The sequence below is a fragment of the Mustela putorius genome, unplaced genomic scaffold (genome assembly GCF_011764305.1).
Source record: "Mustela putorius furo isolate JIRA1106 unplaced genomic scaffold, ASM1176430v1.1 tig00000854_pilon_pilon_pilon, whole genome shotgun sequence".
Lineage (NCBI taxonomy): Eukaryota > Metazoa > Chordata > Mammalia > Carnivora > Mustelidae > Mustela > Mustela putorius.
Genome location: NW_025421496.1, coordinates 6224769 through 6252229, shown reverse-complemented (window position 1 = coordinate 6252229; position 27461 = coordinate 6224769). Strand labels below are relative to the sequence as shown.

The 27461-nt window shown below is 42.6% G+C and overlaps 1 protein-coding gene across 1 annotated transcript in view; it reads left to right on the top strand.

Annotated features, from left to right (window-relative positions):
- The window catches only part of PCSK5 (proprotein convertase subtilisin/kexin type 5), a 450143-nt gene that overhangs the window by 239692 nt on the left and 182990 nt on the right, over nt 1-27461 (top strand). The window contains 3 exon segments of the mRNA XM_045085372.1: nt 10155-10272; nt 11485-11673; nt 21705-21841. Coding sequence (XP_044941307.1) covers nt 10155-10272; nt 11485-11673; nt 21705-21841 — 444 coding nt within the window.

Below are 27461 nucleotides of genomic sequence, written 5' to 3'. Positions count from 1 at the left end.
GTGTGTGTCTGTGTACCACATCTTCCTTAGCCAGTCATATATCTGTGGACACTTGGGTTGCTTCTATAATTTGGTTATTGTCAATAATGCTGCGATAAACATATGGACACGTATGCTTTTCTAAATTAGTGTTTTTCCTTTCTTTGTGTAAATACACAGTTGTGGAATTCCTGGATCATGTGGTATTTCTATTTTTTAAAATTTTTTAGGAACCTCCCTACTGTTTTCCACAGTGGCAGCACCAATTTCCCATCCCACCAGTATGTCACAAGGGTTTCTTTTTTTTGCCACCTCCTGGCCAACACTTGTTGTTTTTTGTGTTTTTTTTTACTTTAGCCAATCTGACAGGTGTAAGGTGATCTCATTGTGGTTTTGTTTTGCATTTCCCCAGTGAAGAGTCACGTTGAGCGTCTTTCCACGTGTCTCTTGGCCATTTGTATGTCTTCTTTGGAAAAAATGTCTATTCAGGTCCTCTGTTCATTTTTTAATCAGATTGTTTGGGATTTTTTGGTGTTGAGTTACAGAAGTTCTTTATATTGGACATGACTTTAAAACCACTAATCAGTGGGACCCAGCAGTGTGGGCTTCCCCAAGTCCTCTGGGTGATTCTGATGCTCACGCTAGTCCGGGAACCGCTGACCCAAGTCCTCCCCTGCACATAGTGAATCACCTTTTTTTCCTACACGTCTAAGTGCTACCAGTCCGGTGCTGCCCTTAGAAGACATGAAAACATAGTCTCAAATCATTTCTTTTTCCAGAATTTGGATAGGGAATCCTAAATCTGAAAAGTGCCTTTTGTACCCAACTGCACTCATGCTTTTTTTTTTTTTTTTTTTTTTTTTTTTTTTGCCAATTGGACTCTAACCCTCTGTTTTCAAATTTTGTATCTGCCCCCCACCCTTGGAAGAAAAACAAAAACAAATAAACCTTTTCCATCATCCTACTGCCTTCATTTGGTCCTCCCTTATACAACTAAAAATTCCCAGCAAGTCCTCTGAATTAGCTGCTTCCTTACTGGTGAGCCCCTCTGTAATTCTCTGCAATCTTGCTTCCACTTCCGCCTTTGAAGTGAAATTACTCTGTGAGACTTTCAACCATCTCCTGCTTGCCAAATCAGAAGCCCATTGTTTTTCTGTGAGGTATCCTGCTTTTGATCTACCCAATCCACAACGCTTCCCTTGCCTATTGTGATGCAAAGCCAGAGCCCTTGCTCTGGGACACTTTATTGATGCCTTTCTCTCCCTTCCTTCACCTTAGCCATTCCCTAAAGTCTGTGGTTTGGAGAGTTCTGGAGGGAACAGTGCACACACTCCCCGCCTCCTCTCTCCACCCCCCCACCCCCCCCTGCCCCGCCACCTCTTAGTTCCTCAGCTTTTCTCCCCCCATCTCTGCCTTCCTGTCAGTTACAAGGATCACCTCCTTATTAGTGACTTTCAGTTCTACATCGTCAACGTTGTCTTCATCCGTTACCAATCTAAATTCTCTCCACAGGGCTCCCCCATGTCATTGCAAACTCAAAACGCCAGAAACAGGATCTTTCAGTCATCTTTTACAAAGCAACTTCTCCCCCAAAATGTACCTCGGTCATCAGTGGGGACTCTTCTCTAGATCACCGTGTTCACCATCTTCCCTCTCCCTCTCCTCAGTCTGCCACCATGTGGGCATTGTGACATTTCATTGCCTCCTCCTAAGTTGACCTCTTGTTTCGGTCACTGGGTCCATAACCTGGTTTATGATCCCTTATACCTGCCCCCTTGAAATAACCAGTTTCCTGCTTCCTTCCTTCTAGCCTTTCATATCCTATATACCAATGCCATATCACTCCTTCTAGAATATCTGTTGAATTAATGTCATTTCCTTAATCATTGGCTACTCACTGCCTGAGGTCAAAATCCATCTGTGGGTTTTCAGGGCCACACAGCTTTCTTGAGGAAGCCACCATTCCAGATATCCTGCTTTCATTACCTAGCCCCAAAGATACCTCTATGAATCCACATCTTACTTCAGGATTGAAAAACCATCTCAAATCTTTTTCTTCTAAGAGAATACATAGTCCTCATTAATGGCCTATTTTTTTTTTTTTTGAGAGTTCACAGGCATTTCCATGTTACTGTCCCTAAAACTTAAAAATGATTTGAGTCTTATGTAAATGAAAAGGAATGTTCATGAGAAGCCTTACATAGTACTTGAAACTTAGAAAGATAAGTGGTAGCTTTCTTCCTAATGAGATGGTGACATTCCCAGTCCCAAGGAATACCCTCTTCTTTCTTGTCCCTCTACTTTGTGTTTTTCAACCATCAAAGCAATAGTGGAAAAAAAAAAAAAAGCAACAGGGAGTAATGGCTCCGTATCACATGAACCGTGGATGAAATAACCATGTCTTTACAACCACTGTTAACCACTACCTGTAAAAATGCACTCACCGGAAATAAACATCAACCAGAATTTCTGTTCGTCCTTTTATGAGAATGTAAGGACAAAGCAAATATAAAGGAAAATTACATGAAGAATTACCTAAAAATAATATGTAAATGATTCACAAATACGAATTTTGGCTGCCCATTCACCAAGATCCTTGGGTGGTAACTGTTGGCTTAAGTTACACACCAAGAAGATCTAGGCTGGTGAGCTAATAAAGGGTCAGTCTAGTCTTCAATAAGCTTTTACCTGAAGACTTTTGGAGTACATTTTAGATTTTGTTTTCGTCTCTGTCCAAATGATCCTAGTTTCCGAAAACAAGCACAGTTGTGATCCGCGTGGACCCTGGGATACATGGCTAGCTCTCTCCAAGCTGCTAGAACATTTTCCTACTTCCGTTTGAGAAAGACTGGTCAATTATCTTAAGCAAATGACTTGCTTATTATAACCACATTGGAAGCAAATTAAAAGGGAATGGCCAAAGAAAAGAAAATAATTAGACTTTTTTCTCAAAATAGAAAAGGGCCCTTGAGAGAAGGCTGGCATAATATCTCCTTAACTCTGTAAATTAAAAAAAAAAAAAAAATAATAGAAAGATATTTTTACATATGCATATGTGACAGAATACCTCATGTGTCTATATGCTGCATGTAATTAAGTCCATTGCACATGGAGAAGGGCTCACCAGTGTTTTCCTCAACCCTTCTTACTCTGTGTCTGTGCAGTGATGAGCCTGTCAGACTCCTGCAGCTGCTGACCCAACCCATCCCTCGGGAAGCTTTGAAGTACAGACACACCCCCCCCCCCCCCCAGGCAGCCAGGTAGCAGTGTCTGGAAACTTCCCACATGCAAGGCCTCAGCAGCACCAGTGACAGCTGGCATGTTTGGAGCCGGCTGGAGTTGTTAGTAGAGCCTGAGATTTTAGGAAGAGCGAGGGAAAGATAAAAACAAGCCGTGCACAATAAGGCAGGTGTTGCTCCTGCTCCTCCCCGCCACCCCCGAGTCTGCATTTTGCACCACGGGACAGAAGAAAGCGCTGTAACTGTCACTCCGGCTTTCTAAGAAGCTTTGGTACCTTTCACCCTGAAATCTTTTAAAACAGTATGAAAGGAAGAGACTGATGTCGGAGAAAGGGATTAAGGAAAGGGATGGTGTGGGTAATTCTGGAAGCGTCCTTTCCATCTGTCTGCCATATTTAGGTGTCGAAATGCTGATAGAGGACAGAGGAGCTTTGCTTCCCACCTTTTCATCCTTAGGAATCTTATACTTGATGTTTTCCTATTTTGCTATTTATTTTTACTTGAAAAGGGCAGTCCTTCAGCAGCCACCTAAGGCAAATGAAGTGTCATGGGTCCTCTCCTGTTTCACCCCCTCCCCCTATTTCACACATTTGGCTTGGTTTGATTCACTGGCTCCAAGGCGAGAGGTGGGTGGGGGGTGGCTCTGGAGGGGGCGGGGGGGGAGGGGAGTCCCTGGTGGGAGCAGTCCTCTCAGAGCAGGTGGTTCAGCACAGTGAGGATCAAAGAACCCAAAGGTGCGAGGCCTCCAACAGCTGCGGGACCTCTTTGATCCCAGGTTGGAGGCTCTCCCCACACAGATCAAGCGGTGCCCCTCAAGACAGGAATTCAGTCTGGTGGTTTACTTATAGGTAGAAGAGAACCTCAGCAGCCCGAGGGCGAGGACCCCCCCCCCATCCTGGTTGGCTCTCAGCTCACCCACAGTCTGTTCTCACCCCCTTATTTTCTGCCCTGTGTTTACCACGAAGGCCCATCGCCTTCTGACCGCCCACTCTGGGCTTGCTGGTTTCCTCCTCGCCCCAGGAAACCGCACGCGGACCTGGCGATCATTTGTCCAGGAGGCTGCGTCCTGGCCCCTGGACTGTCCTCCCTGTATCTCCACCTGGTTGAAAAGTTACCAGGTGACAAAGCCCAATCCAAATACCACCTTCCCCTCCTGGGTCACCTTCCTGACTCCAAATCTCAGCTCACGTGTATCCAGCACTTTCTCTGCACCAGGCTCTACCAGGTTCCTTCATCGCCATTGTTTGTTTGTTTTTAACCCATGGGTTTGGTGCGCTTGTTACTCAGTCAGTGAGTGCATTTGTCTGTCTCATGGTGAAATCGTTAAGTTGCCCTTATCTCATGCCTGCCTAAGAATACGTATCATTTTCTGTTTCTTCTGGGCCCTCACCGAGGTGACTATAGAGTAGTTGCCTTACGCCCGCACGAGTGTTACGGTAACTAATCAGATCAGTTATTTGGATGTATTGAAACTGACCCTTTCTGATAATCAAATAAGGGAACCTAATTGACCAACCATGTTTCATATCTTGGTGATTATGTGCATCGTAACCAATATAAATAGGGTCCAACATGCCCGTTCACCCTCCGGTCACTCAATTATTGGTATTAAAAGATAGGAAAGCTCAAAAGCTTAAAAAGCAAAAAATGTTTTTTAACCAACCAAATCCTTCTAAATATATCTAAGCATAAATATAAATATTAAATCATTATTTATTTATTACTAAATATAAATAACTATAAATAAATATAAATAACTATATAAATAAATAAAATTTAAGAATATATAAATATAAAACTATAAATAAATATAAATATAAATAATTGTTATTTTTAGAGTCAGCATGAACTTTCCATTTGGTGTAATATTAAAAAAGAAGGAAGAAGGAAAGAAAAATCTTCAAAATAACTCCCTGCACTGGGTGGCGCAATCAGTTAAGCAACTGCCTTCTGCTTGGGTCATGATCCCGGGGTCCTGGGATCGAGCCCTGCCTCAGGTTCCCTGCCCAGATGGGAGTCTGCTTCTCCCTCTCCCTCTGCTGCTCCCCTTGCTCATCCTCTCTGCTCTGTCAAATAAATAAATTTTTTAAAATCTTAAAAAAAAAAAAAAATAGCTGGCTCCAGGAAGGACACTCCACCAAAAAGACATAAAAGTATCCCAAGATTCACTCACTGGTTATAGCTTCCTGTGCTCTGGAACTTTTTTTTCTCCCCCCTGCTGAGCTTTCTAGCTTTTCTCTGGAATTGTTAAGGCCTCCTAGCTAGAGCTGTTGTTTCAGCTAAGTGTATCTGCTTCCAAACTGTGCAGTCATTTCCTTATGTGCTTAACGATTAGCTTCCCTCAGCACTTCTAGTCTCATCAGATAGTGGAAACACACCTGCAGGAGAACATTATCTATTTTCTTGCCTTCTCTCGTTCATCTAGCTGGTGCAAGCAAGGGAAGCCTTCAGATTCCTTAGAATAAAAACTAGCTATACTTGGGGCACAAGACAATTCCACTCTTCTCGACTTATCTGCATAAACAGTCGTGCAGCCTAATGAGGCAAATAGAATGTTTTTCAAGTATTGCAGATTCCCTTTTTTTTCAGCTTGCCCGGCATCATTCTGCTTTGTGAAATCTACCTCAATAACTTTGCCTCAAGATCTTTAATTATTCTGTAAACATGCTTTGTTCCCTCGATAGCTTTCTAAATATTGATTTTTGAATCTTAATTAATGTTCCAACTATTAATTGAATGTTTGCTGCCCACACTCGTAGAAATGAAAAATGCAGTTTGAGCTGCTTGGATTCCTCCTCACACCATTATAGTATCTAACTTTATAGAGTTTTGCATTTTACACAAAGCTTGCCCAGAGACAGCTCTGCTTGATCATCATAAAGTGATTTTCAGGCTCAGGTTTTGCTCTGAGCTTGGCATGAGAAACACGTGCAAATAAAACTAATTTCGGTACGAATGGCCATAGCACCACAAGTTATTCTCCTGGTATATTTACTATGATCGTAATTTTTTTTTTGAAAATGTGAATACTGGTTCTATACTTAAATAAATATGGTGTGTTAATGATGACTTTACAGAAGTCGGTAATAAAAAGAACAAAGCTCTAGATTCCCCTTAAAATTCTCACGTAAACACTTTATGCCACTTAGTAAATTAAATAAAATTTCTCCTCTATCAGTTGAGTTCCTTCACTTCACAAGTATGCATAGAAGCTCTCCTCTAAGCACAGGTACTCTGCAGACACTGGTGGCTGTTCCCAGTAACAGTGTGATGGCCAACTAACTTGACCCAGGTAGTCACCCAAAAAAGATCTGTTTTGGGGGCACCTGGGTAGCTCAGTCAGTTGGGCATCTGCCTTCAGCTCAGGTCATGATCTCAGGGTCCTGGGATCGAGCCCCGTGTGGGGCTCCTTGCTCAGCGGGGAGTCTGTTCTCTCTCTCCCTCTGCCCCTCCTTCCCATGTTCTCTCTTAAATAAATCAATAAAATCTTTAAAAATTTTTTTAAAAAGATCTGTTTCTGGATTTATAGGCCATTTTAAAGTATGAAAACTCTGTATTATATTTTTAAAATTGTGTCAGTTATAATCATATCTTAAAAAAAAAATTAATGCTTCTGAACTACTTAATAGCTATTTCCCTGGTTAACATCATGCTTTAAAAGAGTTTATCCGCCAACATGTTCTTTGTGCGATTATTTTCTCATTAGTATTTACTGAAAACCAAACAAGTAATTGCCAAGAGAATACATGGAGTTGGTATATTGCCAATATCACCACCCCTCTTAAAAAGATACACTTTATTTTCTTTTTTTCTTAGGCTGGGTATCATGACTGTGGACAAATACACAATTTCCAGTATTTTAAAATACAAAACATCTCCATGACCAAATAGGCTTTACCGATCTAATGGAATTCCTTCATTTATTAATATTCTATTAATATGATTTTTTTTCCATTCACCTGCCAGTTTGTAGTCGAACTAGAACTAGCCAGCCTCTTTTCTGAACATCTACTTGGGATAGATGCATGAATGGACATTGTCTCTGGAGGGTAGGAATAGACTCAGAAAAGGAAACAAATTTAGAGCCTTTATAAAGACTCAAGGTGCTTTTCTACTTAACTCAAATTTGTTTCTCAGGCTTGAAGCATTTATTGTATTTGATGACTCTCGATGTTAATTTATGTCCTAAGGGTTGCTAGGCTGACAGTTACTAGGGACGGGGATTGGGGGGGGGGGGCAGCAAGAGCCCCTAAGCCAGAGTGCAGGCAGCTCTCGCTTTGCCCCCACTGACCCTCCCCAGTTCCTACCCAACCTCTTCCCCTCTCCGCTCATGCCAATCAAATCTTTCATCTTTTTTCCCTAAACTGAGATCAAATGATACGTTGCGCTACTTTAAAACCGCTTGATACGATCGTGGGGACATTTGGGTGCTGGGCAGAGTCAGAGAGCCTGGCATGGCAATGCGTGTTTGGCAATAATTTCAGTCCCTCTAGGGAAAACAATGCCTTGAATGTTCACGGTGAAATGATACAGATCATTGCCTGTATTGATGGTTAAATGATAAGTGAGAATCTGGGATATCCATGAACTTGCATAAGAAATGTCCACGATTCGGTTTCCTTAAGCCCACACTTGACATTCCTCCTATAAAGCATGGATCACTCTGACTCTGTTTTAGCGAAGGAGGTGAGATCGCCTCATGTCATGTCCTGTAACTGAAACTAAGTTGTTGATACAGACCTGCTAATATACAGTTACCAATCTGTCATGAAGTTATTGATGAGTTTTGCTTTCTTCATTTGCTTTCTTCATTCTTTTCTGGCTGTATTTCCAGGATTTTACAATACATATACATTTCTTTTTAATCAAGAAATAGTCATTTATAATAGCAGTTACAAAAGTACATGTATGAGAATCCCACAAATATTCTTGCTATCCCTAAGTCAGTTTATTCAGTTTCCTTCAGTATGTCCTGTCCAGCTGAGTACCTGATATTATAATAATGAGCCCTTACATTTGTATAGGTCTTGATGAAGAGTTTCTCACGTGGGACAAATACCAGTACTTAATCAACTCAGTAATGGTGACAGGATAGACAATCATATCACAAGGAGATTGTGGGTTAGCTATTTTTTTTTTTTTGCCAAGAATTATGTAATTAGCAAATAGCAAGGATATAGCAGTATTTCCTAATCCTAACACAGTTTTCCTTTTTTATATGCAGTCATTTTTTTTCCATATGTATAAATTTCTGCTAAGTCCCATGAAGCATATGAAGAAATATAAGTCCTAGCTCCTGTCATCAAGCAGTTTGCAGTATAGTTGGGATACAAAAACATTTGCTCATGGAATTAGCCATTCAATTAATAAGACATAAGTAAAAAGTGCAGTGTGTAAGACAGTGTCTGCACATAGAAGGCACTCAAATGTTGGATGGATGCATGAATGGGTGGCTGGATGGCTAGATGGGCAGAAGCTCAGACAGACGGACAAATTTATTAGAGTTATAGGGACTAGTAAAGAGAAAAGTTCCTTCATGACAGATGGCTGAGTTTCAGTAAACGTCCATTGACTTTCATTGATCAAAGGATATTTCAAGGATAAGATAGGCTAGCGAAGCCTTCTAGAACTTGGGAGTAGAGTGTGACCCTGCAGAGAGCGGGAGGGAGGGAATTCCAGGCCAGGGTTTCAGCATAAGCCAAAGCAGTGAGGCAGAAAAAGCAAGGTATGACTGGGAACGGTAAAGGAATGACCTTCCTAAGCATAGATTTTGGTGAAGAGGTTGTTTTGCAAGTAGAATGGAACTCTATCATCGAGTGTCTTGAATTTCAAGTGGAAGTACTGAAATAATCCATAAGCATGGGCAGTGACAGATATTTTCATGTAAAATAATATCATACAGAAAATGCCTTATAGGCAACAAATCTGGCAGCAATATGACTTTGTGTTAAATACAAAGATATGAGATGGTTTGAGGTGGAGATTTTTAAGTATTTGCTGGGATTTTAGAATATTTTTTAGAAAGAACTACACATATGGATATTGCTGTATCATCATTAAAATGTTCCTATATGCAGGAAACAGAGGGTCACTGGAGGGATGGGGTGGGGGTAACAATAAATTAATTTTAAAAATATTCGAATATGTGACTGAAACTTCTGAGACCATTATGTCAAATGTAGATTTAGATCAATAGGTATTCTTACTGAGAATCACAAGATTACAACATTGGAAGACACATCTAGAGGGCTCCAAATATTGCATGCATAAAGTTTAATCAATTTTTCCTATGCTGGAGGAAAGGTAATAATTGTCTTCTGAGATGTCTGGCCTTACTCCTGGGTATGTCAGAAAACTGCCATTTCTTGCATGTGCATTCTTAGTGTGCCAAGAGAAGGTATAGACACTGTCCTTTTTCCTTAAACCTATTCATTATGTTACAAAATTGATGAGGTCATCGCTTGAAGTGGTTACCAGGTAAGGCCTTGGAGCAAAAGTCAGTGGGTTAGAACCAGCTCAACCACAGCTACTTGGTCTTAGTTCTCTCTCTGTTCCTCAGTGGCCTTGTACCATGAATGACGATCACAATAGCACCAGCATCTTCACATCTTACCTTAACAGCTTAACATCTCCATGATGTTAAGTTACACGGAAAAAGACGGTCTAGTGCCTGCCACATGGTAATAATCCATACACGATAGTCCTGTTACGAGTCCTAATACATCATTGCTGAATAATCGACATCCATTTTATGACCTTGTTAGGTTTGTTCACATGTGTTGTTATATTTGTTTTTTGTTTCTTTTTTTTAATAATGGCTAGAAAGAATGCTAAGATCCCATGGGGATATGTTTGGGCTCTTGGCCAGAACTCAGTATAGACAGCCTAGGTTGATTCTAACTTCCATGAAGCTGACCAGCCTCTTGCCTCCCCTAGTGAGCCACCTGTATGGATTTGGACTGATGGATGCGGAAGCCATGGTGACGGAAGCCGAGAAGTGGACCACCGTTCCCCAGCAGCACGTGTGTGTGGAGAGCACAGACCGGCAAATCAAGTAATACTCGTGGCAAGCAGTCAGCATAGCAATTTCCTGAAAGGGATCAGGCTGGCCCGAGTGCTCTAGACAGCCTTTGTTGTCCATGGAAGCCGAAATCTTGTGTTGTGTGTGTGTGTGCTTTTTTTTCCTAGCGTAATTATAAAATTCTCAAAGAATGTCTAGGATGCTAAGCTGTTAAATCCACATAATAGGATCCAAGGATCCTTGAAAGCATCTCACAACAGGGGATTTGGAGGACCCTTACAAATGGGCATTCTTAAGGTTTCTACTCGGCCAGTATTTCTGTTTCATGCTGCAGATGTTCTCCCTAAGTCAGGGTACTCCAAAATCCTAAAGTTGATATTCTGGAAACTGAACTCTATAACATATAATTGCGAATTATATTTTCAGTATAGTATATAAAGATAACAATAGGTTGGAAGTAAAACGAATAGAAAATAAGAAGTAGGGGGCGTATCTTTCCTATGGTTCAATGACCGCCTCAGAGACAGAGACCATGTCTCTGACCATGAACCTTGACCATGAAGGAAGAGGAAGAGTCCCCATAGGAAGAACAGCCAAAAACAAACAAACAAACTTCAGGCACAGTCTCAGGAATCACCCCCAACTTGAACTGTTGTCAGTATGACCAGAGCCCCGTGTTCAGGGGGAACAGTGACACAGGAGAAAGCTAGTGAAGAAGTCAGGCACGTTCAGGCCAGAGGAAAGGTGTGCCCTGTGAGTTATAGAGCAAGGAAGTGGTAGACCAGGTATTTGAACCAAGGTCACGGTAACCCCCGAGCCTTCCCCATACCGCCATGCCCTCTAGCAGTAGTCCAAAAAGTATATTCCACAGATCGGCAACATCACTGTCACCTGGGAACTTGTGAGAAATGCACATTCTTGGAGCCCCCTCAGCCCCACTCAATCACACATTGCAGGCAGAGGCTCGACTCTCTGCGTTTCAACAAGGGGATACCCTCAGGTTTGAGAGCCCTCCCTGCATGAAGATAAAAGAACCCCACTCCCCCCATTTTCTGTCACTGGCATCTTTCCTACTCTCTGATAACCAGGGTTAATCCTTGAAGGGACCTTGGGTGATGGCACTGTGTCCTTCAGAAATCAGCCACCAGCGGCTCGTGTGACACGGCGTCATCATTCCGGGCCCACAGTTCTACGCAGCCGAGCCCCTCCAGTGCTCTGCTCACACTCAGTCTTTCTCTGTTGCAGGACCATTCGCCCCAACAGTGCGGTGCGCTCCATCTACAAAGCTTCAGGCTGTTCCGATAACCCCAACCACCACGTCAACTACCTGGAGCACGTCGTTGTGCGCATAACCATCACCCATCCCAGGAGGGGAGACCTGGCCATCTACCTGACCTCGCCCTCAGGGACCAGGTCCCAGCTTCTGGCCAACAGGTACTGTGATGGCCTCTGGCCACCGGGGCATACAGGCGACACCAACACTCCACTGTTGTGGAAGGTATAGAGTGTCACCTGCTCTTGACTCAACCCTAAGAACCAGCTTAGGGGGGCACTTAGATATCAAGATGGCACAGTCAGAGCTCTCACTGCCCATACATAATGAAAGGGTATAGGGTGCCCGGGGTTGTGGTGGTGTCCAACTCTTGATTTCCCCTCAGGTCATGATCTCAGGGTCCTGAGATCAAGTCACATGTTGGGCTCTGCACTCAGCGGGGAGTCTGCTGGGGATTCTCTCTCAGCCCCTCTTCCTTCACCCCTCCCCCCCAAAAATAAATAAATAGAATTTTTTTTTTAAATGAGAGATGAAAAACTGCCTAGAATCTGTAGGAATGGGACAGTGTAACATTTAATACTTGGATAATATTGCAGTGATGCCACAGAAAGAAGGCCACCTGTTGTTTACCCTAAGAAAGAATTGCAGAGCACTACCTCCTTAGGCCTTTGAGATTGTCTCCCCGGCCCTTAAACATCTACCAGCGTTTGTTACAGATTAACTGAATTCTCTGGCCCAGTCCTTGTCCAAGGTTAAAGGAAATTCCATGTGATTGATTGATTGATTGATTGATAAGATTTAATTTTTGTTTTGGGGGGTTTTTTCCCCCTAAGATTTTATTTATTTATTTGACAGATCACAAGTAGGCAGAGAGGCAGGCAGAGAGAGAAGGGGAAGCAGACTCGCCATCCAGCAGAGAGCCCAACACAGGGCTCAATCCCAGGACCCTGGGATCATGACCTGAGCCGAAGGCAGAGGCTTTAACCCACTGAGCCACCCAGGCGCCCCATTCCATGTGTTTTAAAACAGGTGTGGGCAAATTTTTTTTTCTGCAAGGAGCCAGTTAGTAAATGTTTTGAGCTTTGCAGGCCATGTTTCTGTGGCAACTGTTCAACTTTGCCTCAGAGCAAAAAAGCACCTAGGCCGAGTGAATGAATGGGTGTGGCTGTTTTCCAATGAAGCTTTATTTACAGAATAAATAAACAGGCAGCAGGCTGGATCTGGCTTGAAGACTGACTGTAAAGGTTAGCCCTTTAATCTTTATTGCCCAAGAGGGTACTCAGTTTCTTGTCTTAGCCTCTTGCCTTTTCCCTGCTCCCTCCAAACACTGATCCAGAAAGTAATTGCACTGCCACGATCCTGCCGAAATTCCAGAATGTTCTAGCAACCAGTTTTCTTTTGATGCATAGGTTTTTGAATGGTTGGGAGCATGGGTAGCAGGTGCTTATCAAAAAGTGGGATGCCTGGGTGGCTCAGTTGGTTGAGCGGCTGCCTTCAGCTCAGGTCATGATCCCAGCGTCCTGGGATCGAGTCCAGCATTGGGCTCTCTGCTCCGCAGGGAGCCTGCTTCTCCCTCTGCCTCTGCCTGCCACTCTGTCTGCCTGTGCTCACGCTCTCTGACAAATAAATAAATAAAATCTCAAAAAAAAAAAGTGGGACCCGAATGGGGCCAAGTCAGGTTGTCTTATACCCTTTGTTCCCTCTGTGGTTCTAAAATGTAAACCACAGCTTCTTTAATTTGATCTTTTTTCCTCTGAGACGAACATTTAATGGGAGCAGAAGTCTTATCATGAATGGCATATATTTGAGAGCCAGTCTTTCATGCAGACATAGCCCCTGCCCACATAGCCAGGTGACCGTAGCAGGGGTGGTCTTTGTTAGGGCTGACCATAGGCCAGCGGGGTTGAGAGGCCTGGGGCTGATGCAGTCCTACAGAACCTAAAGCGAGATTGAGCAAGTGCCAGTTGCTTTGCAAAATCCCCAAATTCATCTGCTCTAGGACTGTGAGAACGAGAGCAGTAGCAGTTCTGGATGATAGTATCTGGGCGTACAGAATCCGAAATCTTCAATTACATTTTGCATCTGTGCTTGGCAGACTTGTGTTCTTTAAAACTTCACATCCTCCATCAGTGCACAGGGAAACGTGGGCTTAGGGCTTGATGCAGCGCAGCTTTGCCAGAATGAGGGGCTGCAGGTGCGAAGAGGGGCAGGCTGCTCTGGCCTCAGATCCCTGGACGTGCCACCCGTGCCCTCCTCCCGCCGCAAACCGGGGTCTCAGCTGCGGCCTGCCACATGCTTCTTTCCAGTGGGCGAGGCCTTCCCCTGCATGGTTCCGTGATTAGGAGGTCACACCAGCTGCTGCTACTGAAGCGAGGGAAGACCTTTTTCCCTGTTTTTCTTTCTTTATCTTTGCCTTTATTCGTCTGCGTTAAACTTGAACGAGTACGCAGGTGAAACACGGGGGCGCAAAGGTTTGCTTCACGCATGTGCGGCTGAGACGCCTCCAGCCTCCTCTGTTGAAGAGAAAACAGCCCCTTCATGGTCGCTGTGGGCTTGGAAAACTCAGGCTTTCTGGGCCTTTCCTGCCTCTGGCGTTATTTCTAGTTGGCCTCAGCCCGGGATGACTTCAGTGTGGAGGCTGATAAGCCAAGGAGCTGTGGACCCCATCACCGGCTTTGGCGGGTTATCCTGCGCAGGCGCAGGCTTCTGTCCAGCACGCATGCGCAGGCTTCAGTCCTGCACGCCTGCGCAGCGGCGGAGCCCCCTGCTTTGCCCTTTGCAAAGTGCGGAACCCAACACTGCTCCTTGGCTTGTGCGGGAGGGAAAAAAAGCAGGTGTTTCAGATACTCAGTGGGGAAATTGACCTCAGTTTCCCCCATCAAGACTCCCTGGGAATACAGTTGCTACTCGACGTGGGTCTTCTCTGTCTGGAACGTTTTCTCCAAGGGCTGGTCTTTTGTGTGTGTGCCATCTCGTTGCTGAAAGGAAGGAGGTGGATGGACCCGGGGGCCAGAGCGCCTGGAGACACCCCAGAGATGGAAAGGAGGTTATGAGTTCATTTGTCCGCGGTTCCCGGATCACATCACTGAGCAGCTGATCCCTGAAGCGTAAAACAGTGGCGCCCAGTCCCAGAAGCACGTCCGGTCTCTGAGGCCAGGCTCTCCTGCCCTTGCTGTGCTTGATGCCCGGAGCATTCCTTCAACTGAGGTGGCTAAGGAGAGAGAGGTCTTTGTGGCATTTTCTTTCCTTCCTGGCATGTTCTGAAGCTCTCCTTTTATGAGACGAAGTGTCTACTCAGAACCTTTTAGTCTCTGACCAAGGGGCCGGGGGTCCTTGTGTCCCCTCACCTTGACCCATGTTTCAAGGCCCATTCCCTGGATTGGTTGCTGAGGACAAGCAGCATAGGAGATGGGTGGGGATGGGCCAAAGGGAAGGCCTGCTCCCCTCCTGGTGGCCTTCACATTGGCCTGCAAGGCAACAATACTTCTACAAGGAAAGGGGGCTAGGTCAAGTTTTGGAAGGAAATTGTGTGTCAGAGGTTATTAATGAGAGCAATAAATGGTACCCCGGTTGGACACTTAGCTTTCTTGCAAAGAAGTCAAGCTTTCTAAGGAGGACCATGTTAAAGCAAAGAATGGCATGTATTTCAAAGAGACCTCTCAATAGTCACAACAGGAACTTTCCAGAGTGAGGGGTCCCTTGAGACGAAGAGGCAGAGCTGAGGTGGTCCAGAGCCATCCCCGCGTGTTTCAGTGCTGTTTATCCCCCCCACACAGCAATTCCTTGGGAATCGATTTTCTGCGAGGTCACTGAGCCCATGTGGGCCGTCTGGAACCCCTCAGTGCCTCCCCCGTCCCAGCTGACGGGCACTTGCTAGAACTCCCGTGGAGAACAGCTGTTGGAGGAAGAACGCTTACCCAAGCACCTGCAGGTGCTGGACCCTGGAAGGCACACAGCAGCGTTCAGAACCAGTCCAACGTGAGCGTGCCCCATTAGCCCAGCATGGGAGCACCCCTGGCAAGCCAGGTTGATAATTTAGGGGGTGGGAGTGACGAGTACACAAAGCAGGCCTGGAATGGGCAAATGGTTAGTTTCTTCTAATCCCTTTGTTTTCTCCTGCCCTCACACCCTCCCGGTCCTCCTCTTGGCCTGCGCACCCTGCCTCGCAAAAAGTCGCCCTGAATAATCAGCACAAATGGTTTATTTCAGGGGAGAATCTGGAGGTCTTGAATTGGGGGGGGGATCTAGGTGGGCTTGGGCTCCTTTAACATGTTTTTAGACAAGCATAACTTTAGATTAGCCTTTTTTTTTTAATACCACCACATATTCAAATTCTGCTTTGCAAAAGTTTTGCAACAAAAGCCAGCTTCATGAGATTCTTCCTTCAGCTGCATTTGTTAGAATTATGAAAAGCAGTCTTTCTCCCCATAAGTCTCCCCTTCCCCCCGAGTCAGTGAGTTGGAGATTTAGTGTAGCTGTATTGGCCCTCTGTTCCAAATTTTGGCTTCTGACTGAAAGCTGAAACTTTGCCTTTCTTTCTAAATTTGATTACAGACGAATATCTCTGCTTCTAATTATGGTCTTAAGTAGAGAGAAGGTACACTTTCGAGTCTGCAAAGCCTATAAGCTTCTATAATTAACTATGTTTAAATGTGGTGTTTATATTTGAGTCATTTCTGTTGCTGCCCAAATGTTCAATGACAGACTATTGACATTCGTAAAGGATCACGCCATGTAAGTGCATTTGTGGCTTGCAGTAAAAATTACACTTTGGCAGTGGAAATTTTGCATTCCAGTAAGGCGTCCCCATACAAATCCTCTTCGTTGCTCCAAAAGAAGATACAGCCTTTGGAGTTAGAGCTGGGCTTGTCTGGATTTCACCAATTTCTATGTTTGACTTTGAAAAGTGAGTCTCTCCACTAGAAAACAGATGCCAAGGTTAGGGTCCACCTCACACAGTTGTCACAAGTGTTGAGTAAGATCACTCACAGCAAGTCCTTAGCACCACTCCTGGAACACACAGTAAGCACTTAGTGAGTGCTAACCCTGATTTACACTGCCCAAAAGTGCTGCCCAAAGCACCTGATGGAGAACTCCATCAGACACAGATGGCTGGGCCCCTCTCCCAGAGTCTGATCCTGTACGTCTGGGTGAGGTCCATGAATCTGCATTTCTAAGAATCTTCCAGGTGATGTGGAAGTTGCCTGTCCACAGACCACATTTTCAATAGTACTGGTTTAAAAGATCACCCAGCTTTTCATACAACATTCTTGTTATGTTCATGTCCTCAAAAGACTTGCAGGCAGAACGCTGCTGGGTGCTGTGTGAGTAATTTACAAAGGCGTCTGTAATCAGAAACAGATACTTAGATAAAAGCTATCCACTCTTAAATGGAATAAATCTGCAAGATTACAAGCATACATCATAGATCCACAACAAGGAATGCGTGTTGGGCCCGGTCAGTAGTAAGTAATAGTATGCAGGTTGAAAGTCTTTTTTCTTAAAAACTCATATTTTTAGTATTTCAGGTCTCTAGAACTAGTCCCTTTCTCTCTCAGCCTTTCTTAAAGAAGTAATTTAGATGAGAAAAAGTACAGAAAAACTTAATAGTGTGTTTTAAACACCCTATTTCAGAAGCAAATCATTTAAAACTTGCAAAAGCCAAACAGCTAAAGAAAATAAAAAACCACATGACAATTAAGCCAAATGAGTGCTTCGAGCACTCTGTAAGTCCTACGTGAAGTTGCGATAAAGCACTAAAAAGAAAATAATAATTAAGTGATTTCAGGGACAGAGAAAGAAAAAAAGGAAACTTCTAAAAATATCTGTCTAAAGTCTAATTCTGTAGTGAACATAAATACTGTTTGGGGAGTAGTAGATGATTCTGAAATTAAGATCCATTTATAACCTGGGCAATAATTATATGATAACACATAGCTGTCAGTACTTATAAAATGTCTTGTTATTTAGTTGCCACAACAGCACTGAAGAATGTTGTAGCCTTGACACATTGGCTAGACTCTTTAAGCGAAAGGGGGAAGAAAGCTTACACTAATTATATGAGTTATTTCCTGAGTTAATTCCTCAAAAGGATGTACTATACTTAATGGCAGTCTTTTCTACCAGCCTTCATCCAAAGTAATTTATTTGAAAGCCACTCACAGGGATCGGGCTGTGGGGCACCATTTTAATAACTGGATGCGTAACTTGTGCTACCACAGGTGTATATCATTTCATAGAGCACACGATTATGAAGTCAACTTTGACGGATAGGCCACGGGGGTAATTAATCCAGGCTTCTGCACACTGGTCCTGCTTTGTGGACATTTCATCCATGCTGATAACATTGGCATGTGTTGGGTTTCTTCACTGTTGGCCCGGCACGGACATTCAGACTGGGCATTGGACTTTTTAGCCGATAAGTGGAGACCACACAGTTAGAATCTCTTTAGCTGGTGTCCAATGTGGTTGGACGCTTGCTTGTCTTGAGCAAGTGTGTTGTTTGCAACACAAATAGAATCTACTACGAGCGTTACCTTTTGTGATACACAGATGAAGCCGGGTTGTTCATTGTCACAATGCCAAAAATTGGGACGAGTTTAAGTGCTGAATCGGAAGACAATAAAGAACGGGGTGAGACTAGAAACGTGAATGGTCAGGCTAGTCGATCCAATAGCAGTCATCAGTGTCTATTTCTTTCCCCATCAACTCTTTCAGCAAAATGCAATGATCGTGTTTGGCTGCATTTTTAATTCCTCTCCTCAACTTTTATGTCCACATGAAATTAATGGGCATTCAGCTCTGTATAAAGGGAAGAGACTGGGGTGGGAAACCGCTGAGCCCGATAGACAAAGCCCATTTATATTCGGGCTTTGAAACACTTATTTGAATGCTGATTATGGGTATTTCTTCTTGGCACCCAGTTTATATTTAATTTGGGTTCCAAATGTGATTTAAAAGTGATTGGCAGCAATGGAATGGTTTTCAAAGGTGGACAGGAAAGGGTGGAAGGGGAGAAGCCCAGGGTCTGCTAATCCAGCAGTCAAATAATTGACCCGTGAGTAATTAGAAGTTGGCTGGGGTTGTGGAAACAAGACTGCCCTTCATGTGATGGCAGCCTCCAGTCTCCTTTGTAGTTTTGGACATGCGGCAGTGAGCCAAATGCTCTGTCTAAACTGTTTGGGAATTGCTTTTAAGTTTGGCACTCTTGGAAAGGTATTATGTGACAAGTTGTTGCTCCGGTGCCCTCAAACGGCACAATGGCTTCAGCGATCTCAAGCCTAAACTCTGTGGGCTGAGAAGTGGTTCTAGACTGGTTTCTGCTTCCACGCATTTCTACATCAACACACTCCCTTTTGTAACATAAGTCTGAGAGGAAAGGCGATTTGAAAAGCCTCCTCCTTCCCCACCGCTGTTTTTCCTTTTCATCCAGCCTACTCCCCCCCCCCTTTAGGTTTATGTGAAGGACTCTCTGTATGTAAGTCAGTTATATAATGGGCCAGCAATTTCTTCCTGGCCAAGTCTAGTTTTAAGCCATCCGCTTATGAAGCAGACCCTGTTGGGGTAGTGCATACATTATAGGATCTCCACAAAATGTACCATCCCTAATCTAGGGAAGCTCTTTAATAGATCTTTCATACTAGGAAGATATTCATCTAAGGAGCTACTATTTCCATCCCTGTTACCATGAGGGTAAGCCACCACATTCAATATGGCTCTCATTGAAATGCCACTCCTCTCTTCAGAACTAACCCTTACACATAGTCTACAGATATTCTAAAAAGAAAAAAAGGGGACTCTCACTCTTAGAAGCTTTGAAAATCACTTCCTACTGTGAACCCCATTATGGAAATTAACAAAACATATCTGAACATCCCAGACATCTGGGATATTCTCCAGTAAAGAGATCTGTTGGACTCTGCCTCAACCTTTCTCAGATTTTCCCCAGTTTTCTGACCACATGACACTTTGAGAATGCTGATAAGTACTTGCCTTTTTTCTTCTTCTAAGGTCTGAGGAACACATGGAGGTGATTTTTCCCATTTATCGTGTTTCTCTAGAGAAAACTGCCAAGTGTCTGCCAATTACATGACATGCTCCCATTATGCCAACCACCCCTTCAGTTTCAGGATCCAGCTGTCATTTTAGAGGGATCCTCAAACATATTGAAAGAATGCTTTTGTATGTAAAGAATTAGAATTCTAGTATATTAAATTATAAGGAGATTAAACTGGTTGTTTTTGGTTTCAGAAGGGCACTTTTCTCCCAATGGGAAGATATACATAGCATGCAGATTATACCCACCAATTCCCTTGGTGAGCATGAAATCAAAGTGAGGAGAGTTGATTGCATGTTCTGAATAGCCATCAACATCCAGTTGCCATGAACTTTGTCTCCATGGAAGGACAGATATGTCCCCAAAACAGGACATGGTTGCTCCTAAGACCATACTAAAGATATTCTTGCTTCCCTGTTTGCCTCTCTAGCTCTCAAGTTCTTTCTCTAGACACACATAATTTTTTAGGTTTTATAAAAAAAAATTTTAAAAACTGTCTCTTGCCCTATCTTTAACTTTTTAACCTTCTATTGTCCCATCTCTATAGAAATCTTTTTCTTCTTCTTCTTCTTCTTTTTTTTTTTTTTTTTAAGGCTCTTGATGGGGTTTCTTTTTTTTTTTTTTTTTAAGATTTTATTTATTTATTTGATAGAGAGAGATCACAAGTAGATGGAGAGGCAGGCAGAGAGAGAGAGAGGGAAGCAGGCTCCCTGCCGAGCAGAGAGCCTGATGTGGGACTCGATCCCAGGACCCTGAGATCATGACCTGAGCCGAAGGCAGTGGCTTAACCCACTGAGCCACCCAGGTGCCCCAGAAATCTTTTTCTAAAAGTAGGTTGTACACTCCACACAGGGCTTGAACTCATGACCCCAAGATCAAGTGTTACCTGTTCCAATGACTGACCCAGCCAGGCACCCCCTATAGAAATCTTAATATTTCTTTGGGTCATCAATTCTATATAATATGCCTAGATAAGTGACATGCCTCTTTCTTCATGTGCTTGTTTATACATTATCTATTGATGTTTCTTTATTCTTAATGAGGATTCTGTTTTCTTCTTTTCCTTCATGTTTTGTATCTCTCAGGATTACATCACAGGAAATAATGCTAGCTATTTCATATAGAAATAGGGAAATTGGAGCTTAAAAAATCACTGGAAGAGCTAGAAGAGCAGAATGTAGGCTGAACTTACAGGCATGACTCCCTCAACTGGTTAAGATGACTGGACAGGGTCTTTTTACTGAGTCCTAATTTATGAACAATACAGTTCACTTTTTAATGTGAGTAATTCAGTGATGAATAATGCTCTATATCTATACACCATTATTTTCAAGATATAAAACAATTCCGTCACTCCTGGAACTTCCACCATGCCCCTTCTTCCCTCCTAGCCCCTGGCACCCACTGATCTGTTTCTGTTTATGATGCCTTTTCTAGAATGTCCTAGAAATTGAATCCTACAGCACGTAGTCTTTTATGTCTGACTTTTTTCATTTAGCTTCAATGCTTTTGAAATTAATTCATGTTGTTGCATTTATTAGTAGTTCAATAGTTTTTATTGCTGGGTACTATTTTGTCATGTGAATATACCAGAACTTGATTACCCATTCACTAGTTGAGAGACATCTGAGTTGTTAACAGTTTTCAAGAATTACAAATAAAGCTGCTGTGAACATTCATGTGGAGTTCTTTGTATGAACATATGTTTTCACTTCTTGGGTAAATGTCTGGGAGGGGGATTGTTGAGTTACATGGTAGGAACTACCAAACTGTTTTCAGAGCAGCTGTTCTGTTTGGCATTCCCATCAGCAGTGTAAGAGAGTTTCAGTTGTCCCACACCTTTAATACTTGGTATTATCACTCCTATGGGTAGAGTCATAACCTGGTTTTCCCGATACCCAAATGTTTACCCCTTCCAGAGTTGCTATTACAAGGCCACCACTGTGCCTATTTGCCTGTGGTAGAATGATGACATGCATTTGGGTCTACTCATTGTCAGTGTCCAAGAGGAAAATGGCCTCCAGTATTGAGCTGAACCTGCTGATGGATACAAAAAGATCACTTATCATGGTCTTGCCTTGACCTTCATTGGATTCTAAATAATATAGAAAACAATGCTTTCTGGTTATCTCACAGGCTTTTTGATCATTCTATGGAAGGATTTAAAAACTGGGAGTTCATGACCATTCATTGCTGGGGAGAGCGAGCCACCGGTGACTGGATCCTTGAAGTTTATGATACCCCCTCCCAGCTGAGGAACTTCAAGACTCCAGGTAGGAACTCCCTTTACTATCATTTGGTTTACTCTGCAGAAACAAGTGATGGAATCTGTTTTGGCCTGGAAGGTTTTTGCATTTATATATCAACATCATCCTTTCTCATGTGATCCTATAGTTGGAGTATCTGTACATATTCCAGTTCTCAGTATTACCATTTGAGGGGTAATGATTGAAGGCTCAAAGAATAAATGTTTTGATCTAAGTATAAGACAAAATGTGACAGCTATTGATTGACATTTCAGAATCTATGCTCTATCTAACCAGCTTCCCCCAGAAGCAAGCTAGCCTCATCTAGAGATGGTTTCCTTAATTATCTGTTCCTCTGAATTTGTTCTAAAATTAATTTTTAGTGCACACAAGACATTGAGCTTGGCCTGTGCAAGCTATGCTGGTTACCAGTAAAGAAAAATGAATGTTGGTATTCTGCCCCATGTAAGCCTAAGAGCTAAGGGAAAGGAATACTTCCTAGATGAGTAAAATGTGGAAATTACGATGTTAACAGAAACACATGGCCTGCCTCCATCTTCCTGCTAATATATGAAGCTTGTTTGTAACACAAAGTAAGGGAAAGTACAAATGCAGTTTGGGGCGGGAGACTGAAGATTTTCACAGCACCTGTGTTGTCCACAGTGGAGCCCTACGTAGTACTTGGCTCGGGAACAGGTGATCTGTTTCACAACCACCCCAGCTCCCACCCAGCTGTGGACACATCTGCAGTCATCTAAGAAATCCGTGCTTCCCAGTGCTCTCTCTGTGCAGCCCATCTCAAGAAGATCCAGGCCTGAGGGCTTGTTTGGACTAATGGGTATCCAGTTCTAGCCCTCTCCGGATTGCAGAAGAAATTAACCCAGACATTCCATAATTCATTGTAAGGGTGTGTGTTACTCAGAGAATTGTGTGCTGCATAGGGCAAAGGAGACACACAGCAGAACAGAGGAATGGATCAGCCATTTGCCTTACTTTTGCCCACTGATCAGGGAAAGGTACTCATTCCGAGAGGTCCATTTTTGGCCATGCATTTGGCGATCTCTTCTCCCTAATTCTGTGATGGGGTTCCTCTGTGTTGCCCCAGAAGACCCACACTCAGGTGGCAGGTCACAACGAATAGGGGTAGAAGATTCATTAAAGGGTATCCAGTTCCAGCTCTCTTCCAGCGTGCGTCATGAATAGAGTGTTGCCAAAGTGTGATCGAGAAATCAAATGTTGGTCAACAAGGCAGGATTGAAGGAAACCATTAAAATAAACTAGCCCCTGGTTTCTAGATGCTTTCATTGGTTCCTAACCTACTTAGTCCCCAGGAAATTCCTTTCCCCTCCCTTCCTCCTTCTGGGCCTTGCTCAGTGCTCATGTGATAGAGATACACTGGGTTGTGGCATTCAGGGGCAATGGTGGCTTGGTGACTTGGCTGTGCTGCCCGACCCCAGTGGATCCATTGGCAGGTGACAGTTGAGGGCTCTTACATCTCAAGAGATCCCAGGGAAATCATCACTGTCCAAATTCAATAGCTGTGTACCAAGGGCTGTGAAGCCTTAAGGCACAGACATAGGGGTACACTATCGAGAATATAAGACTAAAAGTGACAGTTCTTTACTGTCACAACTCTAAAGAATGTTGGTGATAAAATGCTTCTCCCCACAACAGCAAACTCCCCCTAGGGGCACACTCCTGGTAGACCTGGTAGACCTGGTATTTATGTGCAAGGGTCAGAGGCTGTGAATGTAAATCTCTCTGCCCTCCAGGAGTTCAGACTTCCTCCAGAGTTGGTGACGATCATCTGTGTTAGAGGCTGTCAGCAGTAGCCCAGATAACCTAGAGTTGTCTCTTTCCCAGCACTGGCTTCCACTTACACCGTTTAAATGTTCATGTGTAGTTCTAGTCACCTCTAGGCATTTTACTGATGTCCTTTTCTGCCAGAAGAGAGATAGCCTAATGCTATTACTGACCTGGAGTCAGGAGGCTTTAATAAATTCACACAGTCTTTGGATATCCTTCCTTTAACCAACCTTCCTGTTTAGGATTAGTCACAATATTGAAAAGGGACTTGTACTTCTATGTGTGGGCATGTTTCTTTCCGTGTGTGGGCATCATTGTTTCTCTGGTGTACAGTCCTAGGGAAGGCTTCTCTAATTAGTGAGGGATTTTTTTTTAGTAAGCTGATAGAAATTCACTTAGAGACTTAGAATTTTCTAGCCCAATTAAATGGTAGAAATCATTCCCAAGTACATAGGTTCCTAATTCCGAACTGAGCTTCTATCTCTTTGTTTCTTCCCACTTGCTTATTATTAAAGCACATATTAAGGATTTTTTTTTATTGAAGTGTAGTTGACACACAACTTTACATTAGTTCGGGGTGTACAACATGGTGACTCGACAAGTCTGTGTTAGCCACACAGGTGTGGCTACCACCTGCACCACACAGCGCTATTACAGGACCCTTGACTCTTGTTTCCCGTGCTGTGCCTTTCATCCCTGTGACCCATTCATTCCATAACGGTAAGCCTGTACCTCCTACTCTCCTTCTCTGATGTTGCTTCCTTCCCTTTCCTCTCTGGCAACCAGCAGTTTGTTCTCTGTGTTTATGAATGAAATCGTATGGTATTTGCATTTCTCTGTTTCACTTTTCTCACTTAGCATAATCCCTTCTGGATTCATCCATGTTGTTACAGATGGCAAGATCTCATTCCTTTTTATGGTTGAGTAGTACTCCACTGTGTGTGTGTGTGTGTGTGTGTGTGTGTGTGTGTAACTATGTATATACAGCATTTCTTCTTTATCCATCCATCTCTCAGTGGACACATAAGTTGCTTCTACATCTTGGCTATTGTAAATAATGCTGCAATAAACATAGGGGTACATGTATCTTTTTAAAAAAGATTTATTTATGTACTAGAGACAGAGCACACTACTGTGGGGACAGTCAAAAGAAAGAGAGAAACTCAAGCCGACTTCCCGTTGAACATGGAGCCCAATACAGGGCTTGATTCCAGGACCCTGACATCATGACTCAAGCCAAAATTAAGAGTCAAATGCTCAACCAGCTAGGCCACCCTGGCGCCCCTGCATCTGTCTTTTTGAATCTGTGTTCTTGGTTTTGTGGGTAAATATCCAGTAATGAAATTTCTGGATCCTTCGGTATTTCTGTTTTTAATTTTCTGAGGAACCCCCATTCTGTTTTCCAGAGTGCAGAATGCTCCAGTTTGCATTCCCACGACCAGTGCATGAGGCTTCCTTTCTCTTCACATCCTCGACAACACTTGTATCTTGTCTCTTTTATTTTAGCCAATCTGAATGGCGTGCAGTGATACCTCATTGTAGTTTTGATTTGTGTTTCCATGATGATTAGTGATGTTGAGCATCTTTTCGTGTGTCTGTTGGTCATATCTGCGTCTTTGGAAAAATATCTATCCAGGTTCTCTGCTCATTTCTCATCAGATTTTTGTGTGTGTGTGCCAGGCTGTGTAAGTTCTGATACATTTTGGATATTAACCCCTTATCAGATATTTCATTTGCAAGTATCTTCTATCCACTAGGTTGTTTTGTTTTGACGATGGTTTCCTTTACTGTGCAAAAGCTTTTTAGTTTCGTGTAGTCCCAGTAGTATATTTTTGCTGTTGCCTCTTTTTCCTAAAGAGACATATCCATAAGTATGTTACTAAGGGCAATGTTTGAGAAATTACTGGCTGTGTTTTCTTTTAGGAGTTTTATGGTTTCAGGTCTCATATTTTATGTCTTTCATCTTTTTGTGGTTTATTTTTGTGTCTGGCATAAGAAAGTGACCCAGTTTCATTCTTTAGCATGCAGCTGTCCACTTATCCCAATACCATTTATTGAAGAGACCATCTTTACCCCATTATGTATTCTTGACTTCTTTGTTGTAGATTAATTGACTATAGAAGTGTGGGTTTATTTCTAGGCCCTCTATTATCTTCCACTGATGGATGTGTCTCTTTTAGTGCCAGGACCGTAGTGTTTTGATTACTCCAGTTTTGTAGTAGATCTTGAAATCTGGCATTGTGATACCTCCAGCTTTATTGTTCTTTTCTCAAGACTGCTTTGGCTGTTCGGGGCCTTCAGTAGTTTCACACCAGTTTTAGTATTCTCTTTCTGGACATTTTAACAATATGTGAGCGTGGACTCTTTTGCCATTTGTTCTGTTGTCTTCAATTTCTTTCATCAGTGTTCTACTTTTTAGACTCTAAGTCTTTCACCTACTTGGTTAAGTTTATCCATAGGTGTTTTATTCTTTGTGGTGCAATTGTCAGTGGGATTGTTTTCTTAATTTCTTCCTGCTACTTCATCGTTAATGTATAGAAATGCAGCAGATTTCCAAATATTAATTTTGTATCCTGCAACATTACTGAATTCATTTATTCTAGAGTTTTGATGGAGTCTTTAGGGTTTTATATTTATAATGTCATGTCATCTGCAAATAGTGACACTTTTACTTCTTCCTTACCAATTTGTATGTCTTTTATTTCTTTTTCTTGTCTGTTTGCTACAGCTAAAACATCCCAGTACCATGTGTTGACTAAAAATGGCAAGAGTGGGCATCTTTGTCTTATTTCTGATCTTAAAGGAAAAGCTTTCAGTTTTTCACCATTGAGTATGACATTAGCTATGGGTTTGTCATATACGGCCTTTATTATGTTGAGATATGTCGTTCTAACCCCACTTTGTTGAGAGTTTTTATTATGAATGGATGTTGAATTTTGTCAAATGCTTGTTCTGCATTACTGAGACAATCCTGTGATTCTTATCTCATGTTATTATTGTGGTATAGAACAGTGATTGATTTACAGATACTAAACCACCATTGTATCCGTAGATTCAATATCACCATGAATGTCCTTTCACTGTATGATTGAATTTGGTTTCCTAGTATTTTATTGAGGATTTTTACATCTGTGTTCATCGGGGATTTAGGCCTGTAGTTTTCCTTTTTTGTAGTGCCTTTGGTTTTGGTATCAGGGTAACATTAGTCTCATAGGATGTATTTAGAAGCTTTCCTTCCTCTTCTTCTTTTTTTTTAATAGTTTGAGGAAAATAGGTATTAACTCTTGTTTAAATGTTCGGTGGAATTCACCTGTGAATCCATCTATACTGGCTCCATAAGTGATGGTTCTACTACCTTTACTGTATGTTTGTTTCTACTCGTGAAATTTTTCCCTTTCATAATTTTCTTCTGATTATGGCCTTTTCAACTAAAAAAGTCCCTTTTAACATTTCTTGTAAGACTGGCTTAATGGTTATGTTTTGTTTGGGGAAACTCTATCTCACTTTCAATTCTAATGATAATCTTGCTAGGTAGAGTACTTTTGGATGTGGAGTTTTGTTTTGTTTTGCACTTCAGATATACCATGCCACTCTATTCTGGCATGCAATTTTCTGCTGAAAATCAGCTGAAAGCCTTATGAGGTTTACCTTTTGCATAACTAACTATTTCTCTCTTGCTGCTTTTAATATTCTCTATCTTTTATCTTTGCCATTTTAATTGTTCTCTGTCTTAGTGTAAATCTCATTGATTTCCTCTTGTTTTGAACTCTCTCTGCTTCTTAAACCTAGATATCTGTTTCCTTCCCAAGGCTAGGGAGTTTTCAGATATTATTTCTTCAAA